This window comes from Azolla caroliniana, unplaced genomic scaffold, assembly GCF_043228905.1.
Source record: "Azolla caroliniana isolate FFs.n. ecotype wild unplaced genomic scaffold, voAzoCaro1.0.p SCAF_3, whole genome shotgun sequence".
Lineage (NCBI taxonomy): Eukaryota > Viridiplantae > Streptophyta > Polypodiopsida > Salviniales > Salviniaceae > Azolla > Azolla caroliniana.
This window is the reverse complement of record NW_028230438.1, coordinates 25,154,745-25,181,981: the sequence shown is the minus strand read 5'-3', so window position 1 is coordinate 25,181,981 and position 27,237 is coordinate 25,154,745. Positions and strand designations below refer to the sequence as shown.

The following is a 27,237-nucleotide window of genomic DNA, read 5'->3' as shown; positions in this document are numbered from 1 at the left end:
GGGGGATATTGACAAGTAATTATGTATGTTCAAACATGGCCATAAGAGATGGGTGGTGAGTCATTGTATATTTTAAACATGTAAACAAAGATTCAACAAAGATTCATGGTTGTTTCCTATGGAGAAGAAAACAACCTTTAAGATGTATGTGCAATATATTAACTAAACATAGTGTAAATGATCGTTTACTGATAATGATAACAATTATGAGTGATGTCAAATTTGATGATTTACATGGTGAAGAAGATAACGAGGGCCATGGTTTGAACCTAAAGCTTGATGTGTAAAAATAAAAGCATAAAGAGCCAACACTATCATAAATAATATTCTAGTTTCTTCCATTGGACACAAGAATAAGAATATATGTTTTGACAACCGAAATGTTAGTGTTCATACAAAAAGCCAAAATCTTTATACATGTTCGCCTATCTATATTGCAAAGTACCTTCAATAATAAAAAAGGATAATGATGTAGCAATCAAGGATGAGAACTCAAGTTGATCTTTGGGTCTATAGCATATAGAACAAGGACCTAAGATTTCCTCACAATTTGTGATGGGCTAATGCTAGTGGTCAAGGAAATCAATAGTGTACAAGGTCAATGTTTAACATGTGAATTGATCTTAACTAGGCTGGGTTTGCCATGGATTGGTGTGACATGTGCAAAGATGGGTATATACGAATGGTAAATTGCTTCAAATCGTACACTTGTTTAAAATGTAGTTACTAGTGCATATAGAACAATAAGGGCCCCACAATCTACATAAAGCTTTGCTCATGTTCTTTATTTGTTTTCATCTCTCTTATTTCGAGAACACCCCTTGCATTGGTTGCTAAAGATGAAATGCTTGAACTTCTTAGAACCACCATATGTACAACAGCCAAGCTAACTCTTCTTGGACACTTATATACAATTTGTTGTATTCAAAGAATAATTTTGACATCAACCATATGAGATTTTTATGGATATGTATTCATAAATTATCAGCATGCATCATGTCTAGCAAAAATTTTAGATTTTTTGATGACTTAATGCATGTTATTGGAAAATATAGGTACAAATCTTCAGTTAACATACAAAAATACATAAGCTTCAAATTAACGTAGAGTATCATCAAATGGTATACAGGGTATAATGCCTAGTGGTACAAGAATGTCAACGACAACCAGCCAAAGGGTTACAAAAAGTCAATGACCACAAGAAAAAGAGTGGAAGTAATTAGTTAAGGTTTGGGAGCAAATGCATAACTATGGGCAAAATGTATAAATAGCATATGCAATGTATTCTTTCATTTTCTCTTATTTGTTCTTGTAAGATGATTTTTTCATCTTCTTTCTTCTTTTACTTTCTTCATGAATTTCTTCCCCTTCATCGCCGCAACGTTTTATACTTTGACTTCCAGTTGTCATAGCATCACTTTGGAGTGGATTTCTGTATCTCAAAATGCATGTTACAATAGCATACTCCGTTTCCATGGCACAGGCTGCTCTATTTTCCATACAGCTTAAAGGAACTATTGTCCCTAGTACATCATCTTCGATTGCACGCTTCCTCAAGATATCCAATTTATCCTCTTTGCTATTGTCATCACACTCCTTGAAAATAGTCTCTTAAGTTAAACAATGAAAACAAAAATCCTTTATCCTTAAAACACTTAAAACCAGAATGGATAGAAACAACATACAAAACAATGTCTCAAATGCATATCCAAGCATGCAAAAACGATGAAAACACATTGATTTTCAAAAAAGATTCAAATGGGTTAGTTAATCATAATGCCTGAGCTTAGCTGCTTTGAAGATCCAACTAATCCAATGTTTCATATGCATCCTAAATTTCAATATGAAAACATTTTGAAGTTTCAAATATTTAAACAGTTTGTTACCAAGATCTTTTCCATCTGATTTATTTATCAGAAAAAAACGAAAGGAACAAAACTGGAAACTGACCTAATTTAATGCATCTATCCTAAGGATTATACTTAACAGTTCCAAGCTGTCCCTTGCAAGGAGGGGAAATCTCATTCGATGCAAATATCTCATATTCAGGTGCAAGCACAAATATTTCAGGCAATACAAGGTTTCACATATTATGCCATGACATAGTTTAGCTCTTAGCCTATGAATTATGGTAATAACTCTTGGTATTGATTCTCATATCTATTTCAAGGAAGAGGCTTTTGCAATATCTATTTGGTTCATTGCCTATTAACATAATAAGTTATAACACTTTAGATCCAATATTTTCTTTTTCCTCACTTTATAAACAAACTATTTGTTAGAGAATTTGAGATTTTTGGTTGGAGAACTCTTTGTCAAAGAATCTTGCAAAAGTTATCACAAAATAATTGTTTGTGCAAAACTGTGGCTTAACGGTTTGTAAATCTCTTGAACTGTTTGGTTTGAGCTTGGAAATCCCTGAAACAGTTTCATCGTTCGGTTTAAATTTCAGAATTTTAAAACTATTTAGTTTGGAACAGTTGAATTTGAGACTACCAAACTGAATCAAACCATTGCTGACAGCTACTCATATTTTACCTATAACTAGTTTCAAGATTTTTCTGTAACTATCATACAATCTTCCTATTTGAGAGCCTTAGTATGGTGTAGATGTATATTTGTGCATGGAAAACATAATGCACAAAAGATTTAATAATAACGCAAATGTAAACGACAAAATATTACATCCAGCTGGATTGAGGATGAAGGGTAAGCAATCTCTTACCAAATTTTCTTCCTTCACATTTGCAGGAACTTTGACCAGTTCATCCTCATTGGAGATAGGTGTTCTTTGAAGAGCCTGTATATGACTCAATCAATCAAGCAAACCTGAACTGAATTTGGTGGAAAAAAAGGATAATCCAGTATATAAACACCTCAAGTTTGTCCATCTCTGGTTCTACCTGCTCTTCAGTTTGTGCTTTTTTATTTGTTGAGAGAACCTATTCAAAGTTGCATATATTCATTCATCATTGGTTGCTTTTGACTAATTCATCAAAGAGGCAATGCTTTTCCTTTTAGCATGTAATTGTACACTCCTGAAGACTATGTGAGTAGTTGAGAGTTCCAACACAATTAGATTGAATGCAGCATATACGCTCTCACCACATTTTCTTCATTTACACCTCCGCAAGCCTTGGTTGTCTTATCCTTATGAGATAACCTTACAAAATCCTGGAAAAGGTTACCAAAACTTGAGGTAACTTAGAGAAATCACAAGATGTAACATGCAAAGCACAACTTAGACACATTGCCTTTTCTGACAAATGTACAACTTGAGCTTCAGAAAATGAGCTTTTCTACTATCGCATAAAATAGCTCACTTAGCAATTGTGTTTCCATTAAAAAAAATTATTACTTTGCAAATCTACCCAGGTTACCCATCATGTTTTGAAAACGAAAAAGTGGCCTAAGACTAATATTACATCCATATGACTGCCCGGAATCCATTGTGAATTTTTGAAATGATCGTACTTGATCTCGGTATCTTGACTCATAAAGACATTTATATGGCGGAACGTTTGAACTTATGAAGTCAAGATATCAAGGGATATTAGCAATGTGTAAATGCCTTTATAAGGCATATTTGATATACATAATACATAAATAGTTTTTATTTATTCATTCTCTGATTGTGAATTTGCATCATCTTGTTTTTAAGAGAGGAAAATGAAATAATATAATGTTATGTTAAACCAAAAGTTATATCCACGGTGTTCTGTTTAAATCTGGTAAAATAAAGCAAAAAACAATTTGTACCTAACCAAAGAGAGCTACTGTGTGTGGAAAATTTGAAACATGTTTCAGGAGACAACATCGCATAATGAAATGCTTAGGAATGCCAACAACTACATGCATGCCTAAGAAATGTACAGTTTCACAAATCGCATACAGGCATTTATATCAAACCCATAGTCAACAACATGAAATGTGAGAATTTTGATGTTTACAAATGCACAGTTTATAAATAAAATACGCACCCCTAATTTCATGGGATGCCGTATAGTGACAGGGCTGCACATGCAACCATCTCCGAACTGCAACTTTACAAGAACATCAAAGTTCTCACATTTCATGGTACTTCTACAGCATAGAAAGCACAAAGTAAAACTTAATTAGTAATACGTGAACTTGCCATCCAAAGCATGGAATCTCTGGATGGTCTTATCCATGATATGAACAGAGGATCACCTTCTCAAAATAAAAGGCTGCTCTTTGATTACAGCACTCGTTAGATCTGGTCGATCAGGAAATAATACCTGAAAACGTAAACATGATAAATGAAACTAAAACTAATTTATCTGTAACCATTTGCAACATTTTTACCTCAACTGAATCAATAAATGGAAGTGGAGCTCTTCTGTCATGTGAGCTGCTAACATGTAGTGTCCAATGTACAGTATGGTTCCCTGTAATGACTCCATAATTAAGATAAAGAACACAAGAAAAGATGTAAACAGAATCTGAACATGTTTTAAAATCTACTTGATTGTTGTGCAAAAACACAGTTTATCATAACATGGTCAATGCGAACGAAGGGAGGAATCGGTAAGCATAATTGATTCATAACTCCATAAATAACCTGCAAGAAAAGAGCTTTCTGAATCTAACACTCAATATCTAAAATTTCAAACCCAAGAGTAAGAAACTTTTATTTTTGGTGTAATAAGTTTTAAGGCTATAGACTACTTTTGGCCATAATGATGTTTTTGTCATTAGCTTATTTTGTAGAACACTGCATAGATAAGCCACATGGGGAGACCACACAGTGGAAGGTGTTGTCTCTCGATCTACATGCAGAATTATGACCATAGCTTCATGAATTTTGATACGAATTCAAGTAAAATTTTAAGAGGCATTCTACATAGTCTCATAATTCATTCTGTGTATTCTAATGGAGAGGAATATAATGATGATCGTGCATAGCAAATTTCCATATCCTTTTGATGATCCTTATGTTATTGAACAGCATATTCTTATTGAACAGAATATTCATTCTCTTTAATTTTATCCTTTATAGTTGAAGGATATCGTGACCATATTGATATCATGCAGATATTTCGACCAGTAGTATAACTCTGCTATTAAAGCAGGATGTGTGTGTCCTGCATGTTTCTAACACAGCATTTGCTGAAGTAATTTGTGTTAAACTCGTAATTTTTAACTTTCCAGCACACTTACTTCATCAACACGAGCATGTATAACAAGGGATGCTTTCTTGTCCTTTGGAGTTGCCTGTACCAAACGTCACGAAATGCATCAACATAAAAACATTATACCGTACAAGAAAATGGCATAATGTACTGGACTAGTACTACCCATATGCACAAATTCTTAAATACAATTTCTATCATCTCCCATATTGTGAGGTTGCAGAAGTGTATGTCCTGCAGTATGATCCTCGTTCACATCACTCAAAAACCTTTCTTCTATGTTGACTTGATGCCCATTTTATTAATTATGATAGTTTGATAAGTAGCTCCAAAGTGAAGTAGATAAACAGATCATGGTAAACAAGCGTAAGAGTCAGCCAAGAAAACACTGCAAAACATGTCTTAGGAGACTTTCAAGGGATCCTAGTTTCTCATTGGCGCCAGGCCCTGATATGTGAAGTGCCAAAAAGATGCCTACCTATATAGCTTGTGAAGGCATTCCCCCTGATGACACCACCCTACCAGTCAACAGATGTAGAAATGAGTTATCGCACTAAGAGCATATGTCCTTGCTTACACAATTTCTTTATGATCCAAGCACATTTCCACCTTCCTAGGACAATGATAAAATCAATCTGTAAACATCCCTTCCAGGTTTAGACGTACCTGAAGGTTAACAATGACCATCTTTCCACCTGCTCGGATGCATTTGAGAGGAAGATTGCATGCAGGTGTTATCTGCAAACTAGAATGTTAACACAGAATTCCATTAGAAAATGTATGTGGAAAATGATGATTTTGAAACGTGATCATACAAACATCGATGTTATAAGTTATGAGAAGGATTATAAATACTTTTTAAGAGAATTCAAATCGACCATATGATTTTCTCCCATATTAAGCCTAGGCAACCCAAATATGGGATATCAATAGGAACCAAAAGAAATATGAATTGAGCTAATGCCCCAGCCCCCTGTTGAGAAAGGGGGCTTTCCATTTTTATTCACTTAGGGCATGCATGGAGGTTGTTACAGAAACTAACCAAACTGTTTCATGAGCAGATTTGCATAATTATCTGGAATCACTCAATACTTCGGTTAATAGCCTCAGCCGATCACCTCCCTATTCCGCTTCCATTCATGAAAGAGATGAACCGGAGAACTCTCTGGATGTCAATAGAATAGTAGCTAGATACCAATTTCCGGTCATCTGCATCTCCAGTCATGACAGAATCACAGTAGAATCAGACCTATCACAATTATATTCTTTCTATCAGGGCGATAGCATTGGAACATCTTTGAATCTTTGAATCTGATATCCCATCCGATAGTACCATCTGACTGTCTTGAGCCATCTTTTCCAATGGCTGTGCCTTGAAACATGCTGAATAGTAATTCAGCAACACGAATGCAAGGTCAAATCTGGGTGACAAAAAGCTCAAGAGTATGATAGACACTTTGAGCTCCAGCAAGCAAGTGTATGATCGTGCTGAGTGCCCAAATGGTGTATTTTCCCAAGCCAGAAGCCGTTGTGTGAGAACTTTTGGAACAAGGCTTGAGATAAACCATGAAACAACCACCCTTGAACTTGCCTAATTTTGGGTCCACTAAACGAGCTCAACTGCCAGAAATTGCACTCACATGCCTACCCTTACTCCCAAAGGCGCACACAAATTCAGCAGCCAGCTGGCAAGTACTCAAGAAGCTAACAGCAGCCACTATGATACACAAACCCAAGAGGTTGTCTGAGCCAAAACAGATCAGCCATATATGAAGGGTTACAGATCGGCCATATGCTGTCTGTCATTTGTCAAACGTCCTTATTAAAGGTCAACGGTGGTTCGATAGGGCGACACAGTTTTGGCCTCCCACAACGGCATGGGTAGCGACATATTTTGAAGCCCCATCTGCTATACTTCTGAACTACAAATCATCCCTGAGGTGCATGTGCACAAGTCAAATACCACTAATAGAAAAATGAGAAAGCAAATTTGTTTAATAATAAACATTGGTATGTCACAACAGGAGGGAGAAAATACAGATATCGCTCATCTTTACATGAGGAGAAAGTTCCTCTTTATAAAGGCCAAGATATAGCCAATGGGCTAACTAGCTGTTGGAGCTGACTAGCCGTTATAACTTTTAATCTACTAAGCCCATCTTGTCACACAATCTAGTAAGACTTACTGGCCCAAGTCCCTTTGTAAGACAATCTGCTACTTGATGTTCAGTAGAAACATGACTCAATTTTAATATTCCATTATCAAGCTTCTCCTTGATAAAGTATCTGTCGATTTCAATGTGCTTGGTCCTATCATGCTGTATCGGATTGTTGGCAATGTTGATTGCTGACTTATTGTCACACCACAACATCATCTGATTTTCTTGATTCACCTTTAGTTCTACTAGTAGAGTTCTCAGGCATAACATCTCCGCAACTCCTATAGCAATAGCTCTATACTCTGCTTCGGCTGTTGACCTTGCTACTACTGACTGTTTCTTACTCTTCCAAGAGACCAGATTGCCTCTAACAAACATACAGTATCCTGATGTGGATTTCCTATCATCAGCACAACTGGCCCAATCAGAATCACAATAGCCCTCAATGTTAAAATGACCATGTTTTCTAAAGATTAATCCCTTCCCCGGGGCACCTTTGAGATATTTTAGAATATGGTACACTGCATCCATATGATCTTTCCTCGGATCATGCATGCAACGACTTACCACACTTATTGCAAATGAAATATCTGGACGGGTGTGAGTCAAATAAAACAGCCCACCTACCAATCTTTGATACCTTTCACGATCAACTTTCTCTCCTTCAAGTTCAATTAGCTTGATCTTTTGGTCGATTGGAGAAGCTACGGGCCTAAACCCAACATTCCAGTTTCTGTGAGAAGATGTAATACATATTTTCGCTGAGATAGAACAACTCCTTCTGCTCCACGAGCTACCTCAATTCCAAGAAAGTATCTTAGCAATACTAGATCCTTCACCTCAAACTCTTTACCCAATTGCACCTTTAGTTGAGCAATTTCTCCTTCATCGTTACCCGTGATAATTATATCATCCACATACACAGTAAGTAATGTAGTATGCTCCTTGTGTTGTCAAAAAAACACTATATGGTCTGCATTCGTCTGTTGGTATCCCATACCCACCATAGCCCTTCTTAACCTGTCGAACAAGGCTCAAGGAGATTGCTTTAGTCCATAAAGCAACTTCCTTAGTCTGCAAACCTTACCTATTGTTTGAATTATACCAAAACCCGGGGGATATCCATGTACACTTCCTCCATCAACTCTCCATGAAGGAATGCATTTTTTACATCTAATTGATGTAATTTCCAATCCTTATCCATTGCTAAGGAAATAAGCGTTCTATTAGTGTTCATCTTCACTACAAGTGCAAAAGTCTCATCATAATCAATGCTATATGTTTGACTATATCCCTTAGCCACTAATTGTGCCTTGTATCGATCTATTGTTCCCTCTGGGGTCTGTTTTATTGTAAACACCCATTTGCACCCAACCGCCTTCTTTCCTGGTGGTAGTGATACAATCTCCCAAGTTTTGTTCTTCTCAAGAGCTCCGACTTCTTCTTGCATGGTTGCTTTCCACTTTGGACCTTCTTTAGCAACCTGCCAACACTTGGGTAAAGTGACAGAGTCTAATTGTGCAATGAATGCTCTATATGTAGCTGATATGTTAGAATAAGAGATAATTTGAGCAATTTCATGAGGAAAACCATAACGATCAGGAGGGACTCTTGCATTACTACGAGAGGTCCTCCTAACCTCTATAGGAGAAGGAGAGGAAATCATATCACCTGTGATTTCTGGGTTTCAGAGTTCTATATGTATTTCAGAAGTCGAGGCAGGTCGAGACATGGAACTTGATGGCACAAGTGGCACTGAAGACGTTTTCATATTTCCATTTTTAAGCCTCCTCTTCCGTGTATACACCTTTAGCTCCCCCTCAGCTTGAGTCCCAACACATATAGGTTCCTCTTTTTGTTGAGAATGTTTAAAAAACGGGCAGATCTTTGCCTTTATAAAGAGGAACTTTCTCCTCATGTAAATATGAGCGATCTCTGTATTTTCTCCCTCCTATTGTGACATACCAATGTATATTACTGCACAGATGTGCCTTCTCATTTTTCTTTATGGTATCAGAGCATAGATCCGCCCCTTTGCAAAACCCTAGATCAGCCCTTTGCAAAACCCTAGATCCATTCTTCTGCTGGTATGACAGAGATTGGAACAGCACTGTCCTAGCATCCAAGAGAGGAAAGGGGGAAACAACATGAGAGTATTTCAAATTGAGCAAGAGATAGATGTTGTTTGATAGGGAGATAGGATGATTCAGGAATATGCCATAGAGCTGGAGCGTCTATGGGCAGAATACGATCATTTCTCGCCTGTGACATGTGCAATGATCCTCAATGTAAGAGCAAGGAAATTTCTGCTCAACGAAGAACCATGCAATTTTTGAAACATCTCAACCCGTCGTTTGATCAAAGAAGGGCAGTTCTTCTAGCCAAGGCTGAAATTCCCACACTTGATGAGGCAATTGCGACTATGATACAAGAGGAGAGTAGAATGAAGCTGCTCTTTGACATTACCAGACTTCCCAGGGTACGATCGGCACTAATGGTCCAAATTCAAGTGGAAGTGAAAATCGAAAATGCTACAATTGTGGTGAAGCTGGTCATTTAAAGAATACTTGCCCTAAACCATCTAAGGAGAGAGAATATGGAGGACGTGGACAAACTAGAGGTCATGGTCGAGGGGGCTGAAGAGGTGGTCATCAAGCAAGCTTGATAGTAGCAAAAGAAGAGGAAGGAACAAAGGTGGTGTTCACCGAAGAGGATCAAGCTCTCTTAGAAATGCTTAGGAGGAAGCAAAGAGCTGCAAATGATACTTCATTCATGTCAAGAGGTAACGTTGCCACCTATGCTTATTTGGCCATACGTACTAGCAACGCAAATACTCTTGCCTCTGCACCAGAATGGATAATTGATTCTGGTGCAATGATCCTCAATGTAAGAGCAAGGAGGTTTTTGCTCAAAGAAGAACCATGCAATTTTTGAAACATCTCAACCCATCGTTTGATCAAAGAAGGGCAGTTCTTCTAGCCAAGGCTGAAATTCCCACACTTCATGAGGCAATTGCGATTATGATACAGGAGGAGAGTAGAATGAAGCTGCTCGCTGACACCACCGGACTTCCAAGGGTACGATCGGCACTAATGGTGTCGAATTCGAGTGGAAGTGAAAATCGAAAATGCTACAATTGTTGTGCAGCTGGTCATTTAAAGAATGCTTGCTCTAAACCATGTAAGGAGAGAGAATATGGAGGACGTGGACAAACTAGAGGTCATGGTCGAGGGGGCCGAAGAGGTGGAAGAGGTCACCAAGCAAACTTGATGGTAGCAGAAGAAGAGGAAGGAACTAAGGTGGTGCTCACTGAAGAGAATCAAGCTCTCTTAGAAATACTTAGGAGGAAGCAAAAAGCTGCAAATGATACTTCATTCATGTCAAGAGGTAACGTTGCCACCTATGCTCATTCGGCCACAAGTACTAGCAACAAAAATACTCTTGCCTCTACACCAGAATGGATAATTGATTCTGGTGCATCTAGGCATGTGATAAGTAATGTTAGTGAATTCTCCTCGTATACTCACTTATCAATGCCAGAAAGCATTCAAATTGCTGACGGTACAACCTGTAGTGGGTATAGGTACAGTAAAATGTACCAACTCTATGACATTGTCTAATGTGTTGCATGCTCCTTCTTTCCCGGTAAACTTATTATCCATAAGTTGTATCATACACCAACTAAAATGTGTTGTTTCTTTTGATATTCCCACGGTGATATTCTAGGAGAAAGGGATAGGTCGGAGACTTGGGCCTGGTACAAGGCATAGTGGACTATGGTATTTGGATCTTGAAGGGCTGGATTCAGCATTAGCATATATGGTAGAGGGAACAGATGTAAGGGGATCTAAAATGAGTCATGAGGAGTGTGACTTGCTTCTCTCGTGTGACTTGGTTATATTTGATGAGGAAAAAGAATGAAGTATTTGCTTGTTTTAAAGATTTTCGTAGAGCAGTTCAAACTCAATGTGGTGCAGAAGTAAAAGTTAATGGAACAGAGTATGCTAACATAACATTTAGGGCATACCTCTCAGATCAAGGAATACAACATCAAACTACATGTCCATATACACCAAAACAAAATGTAGTAGAGGGGAAGAATAGACATCTTTTAGAGGTGACGAGAAGCATGATGATCTCTATGAATGTCCCAAAGCAGTTGTGGGGACAGGTAGAGTTTTGACGGCTGCCACATTGATCAATAGAATGCCCTCTGGAGTATTGGAGTGGAAGTCTCCATGTGAGTTGTTGCAAGGCAATAACTCTGGAATCCGTCCTTTGAAGGTGTTTGGATGTGTGTTTTGTAAAGGACAGTAGACCATCTGTAGGAAAACTAGATCCTAAAGCTATAAAATGTGTATTTGTGGGATACTCTGGTACACAAAAAGGCTATGTTTGTTGGAGTCCAGTAGAGAAGAGATTATTTGTGAGCATGGATGTGCATTTCAGAGAGTCAGAGCCATATTATAAACAAGGGGTAACTTCACCCTTTGATGACTTAATTGAGACTGAAAATATGAGGGAAGGAGATAATGGTGAGAGGTTGCTAAAAATAGGATCAATTCCTTTACTGATCCCTACATCAGCTGAGAAACAAGTGAGCGTAGGAGGTACGGAAGAAGAAGGAAACGAAGATGAGTAGCCTATATGTGTTGGGAGCTAAAGGTGTATAAAAGGAAGAGGAGGCAGAAAGACGGAAATATGAACACATCTTCAATGCCACATGTGCCATCAAGTTCCATGTCCCGATTAGGGATCGGCAACGGCTCGGCTCAAGCCTAAACCGTTTGGCTTAAGCGGCTCGGTTTACGCTTGAGCTTGGCTCCACTTGGCTTGAGCCGAGCCAAACCGGCTCAAGCCGTCCAAGACGTTTAAGTGATTTAATTAGTAATTCCTTATTTGCGTAATGCTATTGGGCAGACATCGTGGTCTTCCAGATGAATTAGATTGGGCCATATCACTTCCGTCCTATAAATGATTTTCATGTTACTTGAACGAACATTGGTTTTTCAAAGACTTAATAACTAGTCACGAGTCTAAGTTCTAACTCAAGTCTAAATAGTGGTGACTCAAGTCTAAGTTTTAACTTCTAACTAGTCACGAGTCCCGAGTCTATTGTCTACACATAGACTCCAGAGTGACGACTTAGGCAATAGGACTCTTGACACAGACATACGACTTAGGTAATAGGACTCTCGACACAAATAGTGACCAGTCCATCGACACAAACAATGAATTTCTCATTTTATGTTTTCTTGTTGTTTTTCTCTAAGCCTTGTAACCATTCTACATTTGGAGCATATTGGAGGGGGAATGTTCAATGATAAATTGTAATGGAATTGTCTTATGAAGTTCAATAATAAATTGTAATAGAATTGTGTTATGAAGTTCAATATTCAATGTAAGAGTATTGTTGTTTTCTCCCAAACCAGTTCACAAACCGGTTTTCAAGCCGTTTCCCAAACCGGTTCATAAATCGGTTTGGTTTGGTTTGGTTCGGTTCAGGTTTGAAAACTCCTAAACTGAACCATTGCCGATCCCTAGTCCCGACCTGCCTCGACTTCTGAAATACCTACAGAACTCCCAAACCCAAAAATCAGAGGTGATATGGGCCTCTCGCAGTAATGCAAGAGTCCCTCCTAATCGTTATGGTTTTCCTCATGATATTGCTCTTGAGAAGAACAAAACTTGAGAGATTGGGTCACTACCACCAGGAAAGAAGGCGGTTGGGTGCAAATGGGTGTTTACAATAAAACAGACCCCAAAGGGAAAAATGGATCGATACAAGGCACAATTGGTGGCTAAAGGATATTGTCAGACATATGGCATTGACTACGATGAGACTTTTGCACCTGATGTGAAGATGAGCACTGTTAGAACACTTATTTCCTTAGTAGTGAATAAGGATTGGAAATTACATCAATTAGATGTAAAAAATGCATTCCTTCATGGAGAGTTGACGGAGGAAGTGTACATGGATGTCCCCCCAAGTTTTGGTACAATTCAAACAATAGGTAAGGTTTGCATACTAAAAAAGTCGCTTTATGGACTGAAGCAATCTCCTCGAGCCTGGTTAGACATGTTAAGAAGGGCTATGGTGGGTATGGGATACCAACAGACGAATGCAGACCATACAGTGTTTTTTTGACAACACAAGGAGCATACTACATTACTTACTGTGTATGTGGATGATATAATTATCACGGGTAACGATGAAGGAGAAATTGCCCAACTGAAGGTGCAATTGGGTAAAGAGTTTGAGGTGAAGGATCTAGGATTGCTACGATACTTTCTTGGAATTGAGGGTGGAGCAAAAGGAGTTGTTCTATCTCAACAAAAATATGTATTACATCTTCTCACAGAAACTAGAATGTTGGGTTGTAGGCCCGTAGCTTCTCCAATCGACCAAAAGATCAAGCTAACTGAACTTGAAGGAGAGAAAGTTGATCGTGAAAGGTATCAAAGATTGGTAGGTGGGCTGTTTTATTTGACTCACACCCGTCCAGATATTTCATTTGCAGTAAGTGTGGTAAGTCGCTACATGCATGATCCGAGGAAAGATCATATGGATGCAGTGTACCATATTCTAAAATATCTCAAAGGTGCCCCGGGGAAGGGATTAATCTTTAGAAAACATGGTCATTTTAACATTGAGGGCTATTGTGATTCTGATTGGGCCAGTTGTGCTGATGATAGGAAATCCACATCAGGATACTGTATGTTTGTTAGAGGCAATCTGGTCTCTTGGAAGAGTAAGAAACAGTCAGTAGTAGCAAGGTCAACAGCCGAAGCAGAGTATAGAGCTATTGCTATAGGAGTTGCGGAGATGTTATGCCTGAGAACTCTACTAGTAGAACTAAAGGTGAATCAGGAAAATCAGATGATGTTGTGGTGTGACAATAAGTCAGCAATCAGCATTGCCAACAATCCGGTACAACACAATAGGACCAAGCACATCGAAATCGACAAATTCTTTATCAAGGAAAAGCTTGATAATGGAATATTAAAATTGAGTCATGTTTCTACTGAACATCAAGTAGCAGATTGTCATACAAAGGCACTTGGGCCAATAAGTCTTACTAGATTGTGTCACAAAATGGGCTTAGTGGATATTTTTCGCCCATCTTGAGGGGGAGTGTTGAGAATGTTTAAAAGTTATAACATCTAGCCCAACGGCTAGTTACTTCCAACAGCTAGTTAGCCCAATGGCCAGATCTTGGCCTTTCTAAAGAGGAACTTTCTCCTCATGTAAATATGAGTGATCTCTGTATTTTCTCCCTCCTATTTTGACATACCAATGTATATTACTGCACAGATGTGCCTTCTCATTTTTCTTTACTTTTCCTTCTTCTTCCTTATCTCCTACGTTCACTTGTTTCTCAGCTGATGTAGGGATCAGTAAAGGAATTGATCCTATTTTTAGCAACCTCTCACCATTATCTCCTTCCCTCATATTTTTAGTCTCAATTAAGTCACCATAGGGTGAAGTTACCACTTGTTTATAATATGGCTCTGACTCTCTGAAATGCACATCCATGCTCACAGATAATCTCTTCTCTATTGGACTCCAACAAACATAGCCTTTTTGTGTGGCAGAGTATCCCACAAATACACATTTCACAGCTCTAAGATCAAGTCTTCCTATAGATGTTCTACTGTCCTAAACACACACATCCAAACACCTTCAAAGGAAGGATTCTAGGGTTATTCCCTTGCAACAACTCACATGGAGACTTCCACTCCAATACTCTAGAGGGCATTCTAGTGATCAATGCAGTAGCCATCAAAACTGCCTATCCCCACAGCTGCTTTGGAACATTCATAGAAATCATCACGCTTCTTGTTACCTCTAGAGAATGTCTATTCTTCCTCTCTGCTACACCATTTTGTGTTGGTGTATACAGGCATGTAGTTTGATGTTGTATTCCTTGATCTGAGAGGTATGCCCTAAATGTTATGTTAGCATACTCTGTTCCATTAACTTTTACTACTGCACCACATTGAGTTTGAACTGCTCTACGAAAATCTTTAAAACAAGCAAATACTTCATTCTTTTTCCTCATCAAATATAACCAAGTCACACGAGAGAAGCAATCAATTAAAGAGACAAAATATCGATATCCATTAATAGAACTTGTGGAACATGGTCCGCAAACATCGGAGTGTATTACATCAAATGCATGGGAACTCCTATGACCTGAACTAGCATATGAGCTTTTAGTAAGCTTACCAAATTCACATGCATCACAAACAAGTTTTGTTTTATCAGCCTTTTCAAAAAGGCGTGGATACACCCGATTCAAAACGCCATAAGAAGTATGTCCCATACATTGGTGGTAAAGTATCAACAACTCCTCATGACTCATTTTAGATCCCCTTACATCTGTTCCCTCTACCATATATGCTAATGCTGAATCCAGCCCTTCAAGATCCAAATACCATAGTCCACTATGCCTTGTACCAGGCCCAAGTCTCCGACCTATCCCTTTCTCCTAGAATATCACCGTGGGAATATCAAAAGAAACAACACATTTTAGTTGGTGTATGATACAACTTATGGATAATAAGTTTACCGGGAAAGAAGGAGCATGCAACACATTAGACAATGTCATAGAGTTGGTACATTTTACTGTACCTATACCCACTACAGGTTGTACCGTCAGCAATTTGAATGCTTTCTGGCATTGATAAGTGAGTATACGAGGAGAATTCACTAACATTACTTATCACATGCCTAGATGCACCAGAATCAATTATCCATTCTGGTGTAGAGGCAAGAGTATTTTTGTTGCTAGTACTTGTGGCCGAATGAGCATAGGTGGCAACGTTACCTCTTGACATGAATGAAGTATCATTTGCAGCTTTTTGCTTCCTCCTAAGTATTTCTAAGAGAGCTTGATTCTCTTCAGTGAGCACCACCTTAGTTCCTTCCACTTCTTCTGCTACCATCAAGTTTGCTTGGTGACCTCTTCCACCTCTTCGGCCCCCTCGACCATGACCTCTAGTTTGTCCACGTCCTCCATATTCTCTCTCCTTACATGGTTTAGAGCAAGCATTCTTTAAATGACCAGCTGCACAACAATTGTAGCATTTTCGATTTTCACTTCCACTCGAATTCGACACCATTAGTGCCGATCGTACCCTTGGAAGTCCGGTGGTGTCAGCGAGCAGCTTCATTCTACTCTCCTCCTGTATCATAATCGCAATTGCCTCATGAAGTGTGGGAATTTCAGCCTTGGCTAGAAGAACTGCCCTTCTTTGATCAAACGATGGGTTGAGATGTTTCAAAAATTGCATGGTTCTTCTTTGGGCAAAAACCTCCTTGCTCTTACATTGAGGATCATTGCACACTGTCACGGGCGAGAAATGATCATATTCTACCCATAGACGCTCCAGCTCTATGGCATATTCCTGAATCATCCTATCTCCCTGCCAGACGGCATCTATCTCCTGCTCGATTTGAAATACTCTCATGTTATTTCCCCTCCTAGCATATGTCTTTTGCAATTTCTCCCAAATCTCTTTCACACTTAAAATTCCATCAACAGTTGTGGTGATTGATGGAACCGTGGAGTTGAGAAGCCACGTATACAAAGACATGTGGGTAGCTCTCCATGCTTTTCATTCACTACTCATTTTAACATGAGGTTCTTTCTCTTCCACCGTTAGGTAGCCGTCAAGGCTTATCCTTGCCAAGGCACCCGTAATCCGACGCGACCAGATCAAGTACGTGGCTGGTTCATCGAGTTTGAACTCAATTGGGAGGAGTTCAAGTCGAGGTGGTGGTTGTGTTCCTATCACACTTCTAGATGCTACAATCTCAGCCTACTTCATGTATTTCACCAATGTTTTCACCTCATTCTCATTCATTTTGAGAACACCTCATCCATCTTCTCAACTTAGCCTATCTCTGCTCTCCTCTTCTGACTTCTTTTCTCAAGTCGCCTCTCAATCACATAGCAATGTCATCCCAAAAGGAGAAGCCCCCTTTCCTCTCTTGGATACTAGGACATTGTTCCAATCTCTATCATACCAGCAGAGGGGTGGATCTAGGGTTTTGCAGAGGGGCAGATCTATGCTCTGATACCAAATAGAAAAATGAGAAAGCACATTTGTCCAATAATATACATCGGTAAGCCACAACAGGAGGGAGAAAATACAGAGATCGCTCATCTTTACAAGAGGAGAAAGTTCCTCTTTATAAAGGCCAAGATCTGGCCATTGGGCTAACTAGCTGTTGGAACTGACTAGCCATAACTAAGAGAATTCAATCGGTAGAAATCATTAAAAAAGAAACAAATTACTAGCAAAATAAACTTATTTTTGTCAGGATCAGATGAGAGTGAAGAAAATACAAAAGTTCTCCATGACTCATGAACAACTTGTGTTGGGAAAGAAGGCCCGGACCTTCGAATACCTTATAATTGGAACATGGTATTTCTGCACATCTTTACTAAGAATAGTGCTTGAATTGAAATCAAATTACTAGCAATAGAATGAGAATTATGAAAGGTTGGCAGCTTGCATATGTAGATAGTAAAATACCTTGTTCCTAAACAAAGTACAACATCAGCTTCTTTACAATGTGCTTCAGCAGGCTGTAATTCCTTTGGAGGAAGTGCATCCTGCAAACACATAAATTGGAATATGAAATCGTGAAAATTCCTACTATTTTGTTACTTATTAATCGCATTAACATGTTGCTGACCTCCCAGTCTAAAACTGTGTCCTTCAATTTTCCACGACATCTTGGTTGAGAGCATCGCCGCCCTGTGGCTTTCATGCCAATGGTTTCCACCTCAAAATCACGAATATATCTGATTTAAAATACAGTGATTCACAATTATGCACCCTGAATAGGACTGATGATATCTGAACTAGTCTTGAAAGAAAATTACTGAAAACTGCTTAGTACTCATTACTGGGACTTAATATAAGGTAATACTCATTTGCAACATGGATTAGTTCAAAATGTGTTGGTAATTTCATATAAAAAATCTACATGAAGTAGAGTCCTTCCAAATAAAACCCCTAACACATAGGAACTAAAGGTACCGAATTATGCATAAAGAACCTCAAATTGCTACTATGAAATCAAATTTTTTGTTTTAAGAAACAAGGGAAATGGTGTACTGACCAGCTGCATCAATCACTTTCATAAGAAAGATGCATAATATTGCAGAAAGCTGCATAATATGCATAAAGAACCTCAAACTGCTAGTATGAAATCAGATTTTTTGTTTTTAAGAAACAAGGAAAATGGTGTACTGACCAGCTGCATCAATCACTTTCATAAGAAAGATGCATAATACTGCAGAAGCAATGTTATGTCTTTAATTTAATCAAGATGTGTTAAAATTTATCATTTCTTACTCTTTTTCACATGAGGAGCATACTTCACGAAAAGAGCTCCCATGTAATTCTGCCAGATAACTCCTCGGTATCCCAGATTTCAGGTGTAGGCCGTCAACATTCTGTAAAAAACTGTGATAAAGAAATTAGTGATATTTCAGATGACATGAGTAAAGTTCAGTCATCCTTGAGGTAAAAAACCTTTGATATCATTGAGCCACATCTAGGAAGGAAACAAATCTGTAGCCTGTTGAATTTGACAGATCAATACTACAGGAAGAGAACTCACCAAACAACTAAGCTCAGCAATGTTTTCCTGGCAGAGAAAAAGATTCTCTCCACAGAAGGGTTTAATGACGTTTAATTAAAGCAGAGGGAGTCCACCATTACAAGTATGTGCAAGTGAGAACATGTGTATACAAACATAATGCTACGTGCGTAGCTTTTAGCGTCACAGCACCTGTTGTGAACCCCTAACAAACTGTCATAAATGTCAAGAACTGACCTAATATTGGCAAAGAAAGCCACCGCAGGTTCCTCTATTCGATGCTAGGCCATTCTCGCCCCTTGAATGGGAGGTGGTTGTCAAGTTCATCTTGTTTATGAACAAGATTCTTAGGAGCATAGGAGATACTTTAAAGATCTCAACTACAATATCCCCGGATGGTGGTTGGCAGCATCTCACTCTAGGATTCTTCTTCTTCATGTGTCACTATATTTTACCAAGAAATATCACTTTTGGGTTACCAACTATAATAATGTACCATCCAGACAGAATGAAGCAAAGAAAAGATAGATTCTTCAGTGCCCTAGATTTAGGTATACGAGTTTGGTTTGTTGTTCTCATAGACAAGACAACATTTTATGATGTAACTAAAAGAAGAATGTATTTTTTTCGAAGAAAGAAACTACGTTAGTATTAAGAAGACGTCTTAAGGCTACACATGAAATATGTACATTTAGGTAATGACTCCGTACTAAGTTCTAATTGTCAGCTTAAATAAATACTTCGATGTAAAGTAGAACCACTCCACCTTATCAGAAATTCGCCTATAAAATATTCATTTGTCCTATTTGGCATGAAACTCCAATCGTTGTAACTCTGCCTGTTGCGTATTACCTTATATGTTATCCAAAGAACCTCTGAGATTATGCAAAATCTCTATCCAAATCCCAGAAATTATCTGGGCAAATCTTTCAGCCACATTTTGGAATAACTTCAAACATCTAGCCTTCCTAATATACCAAATTGCGATACTACTTAGCAATTGCCATATTTATGGTTTATCAGTCTCTATTAGTGGATTCAGAGGTATAATTGTTTTTCGCATCAGACCATGTCTCATACCAAGAGCATCTGCAACATCTTCTTGTTCATATACCATTGTTTTATCTTGTACTACCACCCATAATGCTCGAGGATTTCCATCGCAAAGTCACAACTCCACTAGCAATGCTTAGTAGTCTCCACTAGATTCCTACAGAAAGGGCATATATTGTCTGCATTCACCCCTTTTGCCAACCATTAACTGATATAACTCTATGAACCGACAACCATCGAAAACAAACAATTTTCGTACTCATTTTTATGCCCCACAACCATTTCCAAAATTGCTTGAGATGTTGTGGAGAAAGCACGTTCAGTCTCCAGAAAACATTTGTAGCCAATTCCTTCCATGATCTAACACCTAATATTTTTCTACTAATCTTCACAGAAATCTGAAAAAAGGTACATGTTTTATCTGAGCTTGAACAAACACTTTCCAATACAGTTCTAGGGATCCCAGGTTAATCGAGATATTGATCTCCTTTCCAAAAATCCAAAACCTCCAAAAACGATTCACCTTTTGTGGATGCGCCGAATCTAAGACCCAATTTGATCCATCATTTGCGACCACCCTCACTTGTTTATGCAAACAAAAACTAAACAAATCAGTTTCCATATGTGTGAAGGTTAACCGGTCATAAAAGCTTCTTCCCCAATGTAGGCTTTTACTCCAATCAAAACATCCATGGAGTTTCTTAAAACTAATTGCCTAGAATATATGTAATCATGAGTAACCAACACCAATCAAGCATAACAGCTTAATAAATATGGCTTGTGCCAACGCCAATTATATGATCATTATCACCATCAAACTGACCTGACTGATTATGAACTTGAGAATTCCAAGGCGTTGCAATGCCACCAAGGCCATATGGGTGATGCCTGGTCTTGCTTGATGAAATGGTAAGTCTGCCTTAGGAAGTGGCATTCCTTCACGCTGGATAACACATCTTACAGAATAAATTTTCTGTAAAGGACAGGGTATTAAGCAGCTACGTTTTGGTTAGAATGCATTAGTACCTGAAGGGTCCAGACCCCTTTGGGCCCACGAAAATCTGGAATTCCACATGATGTTGATATCCCTGCCCCAGTGAACGCTACCAGATGTTTACTCTGCAAATCTCCCACATAAAACATCTCAGAGTAAATTCAGATTATTTATGATGTGAATAAATGTAGGTGTACATTTTCCTTGGTTCGGATATAAAATGCTCATGAACATTGATCATGGTGATCCTAAGTTGTTTTATAGAGAATATGAATACTATGCAGTACCTGCTGAATGAGTTTGGCCAACTCTTCAATCTGCAAAAAAAACACAATAACGTCAAATGGCACAGCACATTCATGTCAAACAATCAGGAATTATACTTGGTTGATTGCTTCAAAATCCAGCCATTGGAATAGAAAAAACTGTTGACAACACATGAATTTAACATTTTCAACCAAACTAAGGTCAAATAATGAAGCCCATATAGAGAGAAGTTGTTGATAGAAAATAGTACACGTCACAACTGCTCAAGTTCAGAATCTTAAGTTCTTAGATATCTAGATTCTTTAGTGCCCTATGTTTAATATAATATATAGATAGATAGGTATATTTTGGTTTGTCGTTCTCAAAGACAACAAAACAATTTTAAGATGTAATCACTTATTCAGTCTTATAGGCCATTTTGGCCTCTTAAAAGTCTTTTACAATAGTTTTCTTTTTTTCTTGAAGACAAGAACAAATATTTCTATCAAAAATTTCTCCTCCATATCACTGAGGATAGATTTTCATAACACCCTGGAGATGTGGATATCCATCTATCTCATAGATTGAGATGCACCATTGGATAGAACCACACCTCAACACATCAGTAGGAGATAGAAATAGGAGGCAAAGAGGTGTACTTCCCAAGCAGAGAATGCCAATTACAATGCCTATATAGAGCTAACGTTGTCATGTAAACGCGTGTGTGTGTGCTACTCGAGCGTGACTAGGTAGGACGCAAGGACTAGGAGGGCACGAACGTTTGGGAACTCCAAGGCTGTGGGAGCCAAAAGCCCCTAGGATTCGAAAGGTCACAAGACTCGAAGGCTCATAAGAGTCGAAAGCTCTCAAGAGTCAAAAGGTTGCTAGAGTCGAAAGCTCCCTAGAGCCGTGGGAGTCAAAAGCTCCCTACAGTTGAAAGGTTGTGGGAGTCGAAAGGTCACTAGAATCAAAAGCTCTCTAGAGTCCAAAGCTCCCTAGAGTTGAAAGATCTTAGGACTCAAAAGGAGCAACGACCTCCTCTCCTTCCTCCTCTCGCTCTTATAATGGTTAACGTGCGAGGTTAGGATCAAAATAAGCAATTACCACAAGGAACATAAGATTACGAATGATTTTACACAATAATGAGATCAAAAAGGCCTCTTTGTAGGCCATAAACAATAGATTAAGAATGAACCCTTTATAAAATAGGGTATACAAATGCTCAATGTAAATGATTACAATGGTGGCAACAACATTAACCACTAAATAAGTAACGAAGACAAAAATAGGGGGAAGGGTTGAAGCTTCCAATGATGGCAAGTCAAGTGGGCCACCAAGACCACAACTATCTCCAACGGCTACGATGCCTCGAATCGGTGTAGAGTCCTTGGGCCACTCCATCCTCTCCAAAATGTCTAAAAAATCCCAAGCAAAGTCGAAAGACCTAATACAAAGAAGAGTTGAGGAAGAAAAGAAGTCGAAAATCAGCAAAGACCACCCAAGGCAAAACTCGAAGAAGAAACCTCCAAAGCCCCAAAATCGAAGATAAATACCTCCAAATCGCCAAAAGGAAGAAGACCCAAAATGTATCCTCTTCTCCTCCTTTTATAGTGAATAAAATGTTCATTAATTTCATGTCGAACTATAGAGATTCGAACTCTGCACCCTCTAAACCAAGTCAATGGCCTTAACCACTAGGCCATTCAATTTTATTATTACGTTAATATTTTCTTAAGGACATATGTACAATTTTGTTGCCCCCTTTCTTTTCTCTGTCCCTCACGTGTTACACATTTTCTTTTCTTCCTTTTTATCCACATGCTTCAACCCTTTTCTTTTCCTCTTTTTACCCACATTCACACCTTCGGACATGCCACATCACAATTGCGTCTGAGGAACTCTACCTCTATGGTTGTGATGTGTACTATGATATCCAAGGACACTTCCACTGCCTCTCTTTAGTGGGATTTGGTGCATCTTCCAGGCTCATGAACTTCTCTTATTAGAAATGTTTATGGGTGTTTGACATGAGCTCAGTAGATTTAAAAAGTCTCTCCTGAGTAGACATCCAATGCCCGTACAAAGGCCGATGTTGACTTCTTCATGAGGTCATCACGAGAGACCTCCGATCAAGCACAATTGCATCTCACAAAAAGATATTGCTCAATTGAGCAATTCATTTGGTTCATCCATATGCCCAAGGATACAGTGATTATCACATAGATGACATATTCTACATCGAATGAACATACCATTAGTTCCCGAGTTCAAGAATCATGCCCCAAGCAGTCCAATACAAAGGACATTGATGCATACATTGTTATCCTATGAGAGCATTCATGGGATGATCCACTCAGTATGTATGTATATATATATATATATATATATATATATTCATTTCGCACATTCTATCCTTTACAAAAACTTGTCCCCTTGGTTCCTATATTCGATTGGGTTGTTGACATAAGAAAACGGTTCAAAAGATGGGGTGTGGATGATCTTTTAGAGCTTTCGGGCGATGGTATGCATTATGTAATGATTGAGGAAAGGCTGGTGAAATCACTAAGGATGAAATGGGAAGATGCTAAGAGGATAAAGCTAGAATATTACATTGCAAATGTCAACCCTGAATGTTGGTCTCAATATAAGGCAAGAATGCCTACTGATCGTATCCAACCTTATCTCATTACCAATATGACAGTAATGCTCGTAGAGCCCTCACACTACTTCGCACTCGATCTCACAAGTTAGGTATTGAAGTTACATCATGGTATCAAAATGTAACGAATTTGATGGCATGTAAAGTATGCAATGAAGGCATGGTAGAGGATGAATGTCACTTGCTCTTCACATGCTCGGCATATAGTGCAATTCATTCAAGATATGATGACATATTAAGCGGGAGTGATAACTTAAGTGTCATAGTTAAGACACCACCTAGAAGGTTGAGCTCATATGTGCATGCCTTATTCACACATAGAGACATTGTGCTTCAATGTGTGAATACCCCTTTTTACGAAGGAGACACATATCACGAACACATGTATACTCTGGTCCCATAGGTCAATATTGGCCTCTTTATGGACAATAAAAATTCTAATTCTAATCCTAATCATTGTACTTTGATCATAACCTTGTTATATAGGGGAAACATCTAGGATAGGTTAAATTTAATATTTGCTTTATTTTATGGGACATTCTATAAGACTCAAATCGATGTCACTCGAAGTCTTATAATTCTCTTAGGCCTTTTGAAGACAGTAATATAACTCCTCACTTCATTTCATTCTTCTTCTTTTGTAAAGAGCTCACCAAAACCAATACGGTATTAAACTTTCAACACAAGTTCGATGTGTTTCTTTACACATCTTTGTTACAACATATATAACTTCTCCTAAACTATAGGCCGAATAGGCATACAAAACTAAAAACTCGGTGGACTTGAAAAAGTGTTGTGATGTGGCATGCCCGAAGGTAGAAAAGAAGGAAAAAGGCAAAAAGGGGGCAGCCACAAAAATGTACATATCTATTAGGGAAAACAAATATAAATAATAAAAAGTAAATGGCCCAATGGTTAGGGCTATTGACTAAGTTCAAGGGGTGCATAGTTCGAATGTTTGTCAATGTGAAGAAAGGAATTATTCCATAAGTTTTCATTTTTTAATGCAAAGTGGGGATAGTATGCATTTATTGCAAGAGGAAGCGCCTCTATATATAAAGAAATATATATATATATAAAGAGGGGAAGAGGGCTTTTTTAGGAGTTCTTTTGGGGCAGTCGGCTTTTGGGGAGAGGACGGAGATTGTCGCCCTTGCATTTCGGGAGCTCGACATTTTTGGAAGGGTTTTGTGATTAAGGTATAGTTTTTGTTATTCTTAAGTTCTTCTCCATCTCCTCTTCAACTTCGGGGGATGTCTTCTTCTCCCCCACATAGAGCTCGTGTGTTGGCGGCTTCAAAGGAGCGAGTTTGGTTTGTTGCTCTTCAACTACAGAAGGGAGCTTATTCGGCCCGAGGACACTACTTCAACTTGACGGTGTTGTCATTGAATGTAGGCAAAGCCTCAATAATATCGTTTAGCTCAGATCCACACCAAAGGTTGACCACTTTGTCTCGTTGTTCCCTCCTATTTGTGTAAACTAAAAGAGATCTTTGTAAACACCATTGTATTTGTGGTAATCTTTGGTGAACCCATTTTGTCAAATGGCTAATTCTTATTTAAGCGTGAACTTTGGGACTTAAAACCTTGTTCATATGTGTCAATCAAGTGTCTTTAGCCTGAAATCGTATGGTTAACATCAATCAAGTGTGAACCACTCTTACTCTATGGTCATGTGAAACAGAGAGTGAAGAGTGTTTGCCTCCTTGGAACATTCACCTCCTAGGAATGTTCGTCTCCTAAGAGCCTTCACCTCCTTGGACCGTCCACCTCCTCGGAACGTTCGCCCATCAGAACCTTCTCCTCGCCTGAGTCCTTGATCACTAATTACATATAACGGGCCTCATACAAAGAGATTTAAAAGGCGGTCTAAAGAATCTTCTCACACGGCATCACATTCTCCCTAGTTCAGGTCCTTCATGGTGCCACTCAAATGGCACAGGCACGCGCGTTGACACAGCCATCTAATTTATGGCCCGATCAGCACTTCATTTCCTTCTCTCTCTAAGAATTTGGAAGCCCTTTGAGAAAAGGTACTGAAAACTGGCACTTAACTCATCAAAACAGATTCTAGAACATGGAGATTATCATAGCTGGTATGATGCAACGCAAGAATGGTTTCAATCGCATAGCATGAGAATAAACACACTATCCCCATTCCAATATATCTTGGATTGTCCACATCTGACCTTGACTAAAGTGGAAGAGAATAGAGTGATCCTAGCTGATATCATTAAATTTGATCATGGAAGTAGTAGCATGGGTTAGCCCCGCAACATCTCTTGGTAGAAATATGGCCCACTATAAGGCAACCTTTTTATGAATAACGCAGGATGGATTATTTATCAGGCCTTTTCATAGGGATACACATCTATCTCAAAAGCATTGTAGTGTGATAGGGAAGCTTAGGTTCCACGACAATGGTCTCAACACAAAGAACTTGCCACCCTTATGATACACAACACTCTCCAAAATTATGAATGGAGCAAGGTATTGCAACAAGCCCTAAGAAAACCGTATAACTCTCCCCACAAAGATGACCTATTGTACCCCTCCAAAATGATGATCAGAGCAAGATATTCCAGTGAGGCCTGTGACAACTCTGTAGGCAAAAAACTTGGATCATATAAAAATGGCCTACTACAAATATCACTTCATGAAGTTATGAAATGATGGTTTCCTATTAAGACCGAGGTACATCGACGTCTACAGGCCCCGTAGTGCTCACAGAGCGATAGGTCAACTCTTAAAAGGAGGTTGAAGAGATAACCTGCCACTGCCATTCGACAAATAATGGATAAGGTTGATGCACGGCACTTTAGCCAAAGCTTACTCGAGCTTCAAAAGCATAAGGAATCAACTGTTATACTACCACATATGAAGTGACAGAAATCGCATATCATTGACTTCTTCCATAGGCCCGCACCTATGGAGCTTTTGATTTTGTTTCAAGATGGATAATGTTCATAATCATGATTTGTCTCATGGGACGATTTTGGCCTCTGGTAGACGTTGTCATACCGTCTTTTCTTTCTTTCTCTCTCTCTCTCTCTTTCTCTCGCTCTCTGTCTAAATAATCAATCAACGGAAGAAAGAAACAAGAAGATGAGGACCTGTGGAAAGCATTATTTTACCTTGAGTTGGACAGAGGCATTGGAATCGAAGAGCTCGGGCATCCCAACCTTCCCTACATCTTCTTTGTAGGATAGCTTTTCAGCATAACCTAGAGACATACCTGAAACTTGAATACTCAAGACCGACCTTCCTTCGTCGTTTCTTCCTCTACTCTACCGAGTAGCAGCACAACGCAGCACATGAGAAAGGAATGCGATGCATTGCATGTGATGTGGCAGC

General features: G+C 38.8%; 1 protein-coding gene across 8 annotated transcripts; it reads right to left on the bottom strand.

The window, feature by feature from the left end:
• Window positions 1-948: 948 nt before the first annotated feature.
• On the bottom strand, window positions 949-27,232 carry SRT1 (sirtuin 1). 8 transcript variants are annotated; one of them, XM_087317317.1, is made up of 17 exons: window positions 27,018-27,232; window positions 21,267-21,296; window positions 21,012-21,104; window positions 20,809-20,928; window positions 18,686-18,786; window positions 18,021-18,129; window positions 17,858-17,937; window positions 5,820-5,898; window positions 5,182-5,235; window positions 4,486-4,582; window positions 4,327-4,409; window positions 4,192-4,259; window positions 3,981-4,083; window positions 3,106-3,174; window positions 2,877-2,942; window positions 2,726-2,800; window positions 949-1,608 (listed from the first exon to the last, which is right to left on the bottom strand). In XM_087317317.1, the coding sequence occupies exons 1-17, from the start codon at window positions 27,114-27,116 to the stop codon at window positions 1,300-1,302; spliced, it is 1,635 nt and encodes a 544-aa protein (XP_087173443.1). In that variant the 5' UTR covers window positions 27,117-27,232; the 3' UTR covers window positions 949-1,299. The 8 variants fall into 8 exon arrangements, 6 of the variants coding, with proteins under 6 accessions (XP_087173443.1, XP_087173444.1, XP_087173446.1 ...); XM_087317318.1 differs by having other exon boundaries at window positions 949-1,611; window positions 2,904-2,942; XM_087317320.1 differs by having other exon boundaries at window positions 2,904-2,942.
• Between the last annotated feature and the right edge of the window lie 5 nt (window positions 27,233-27,237).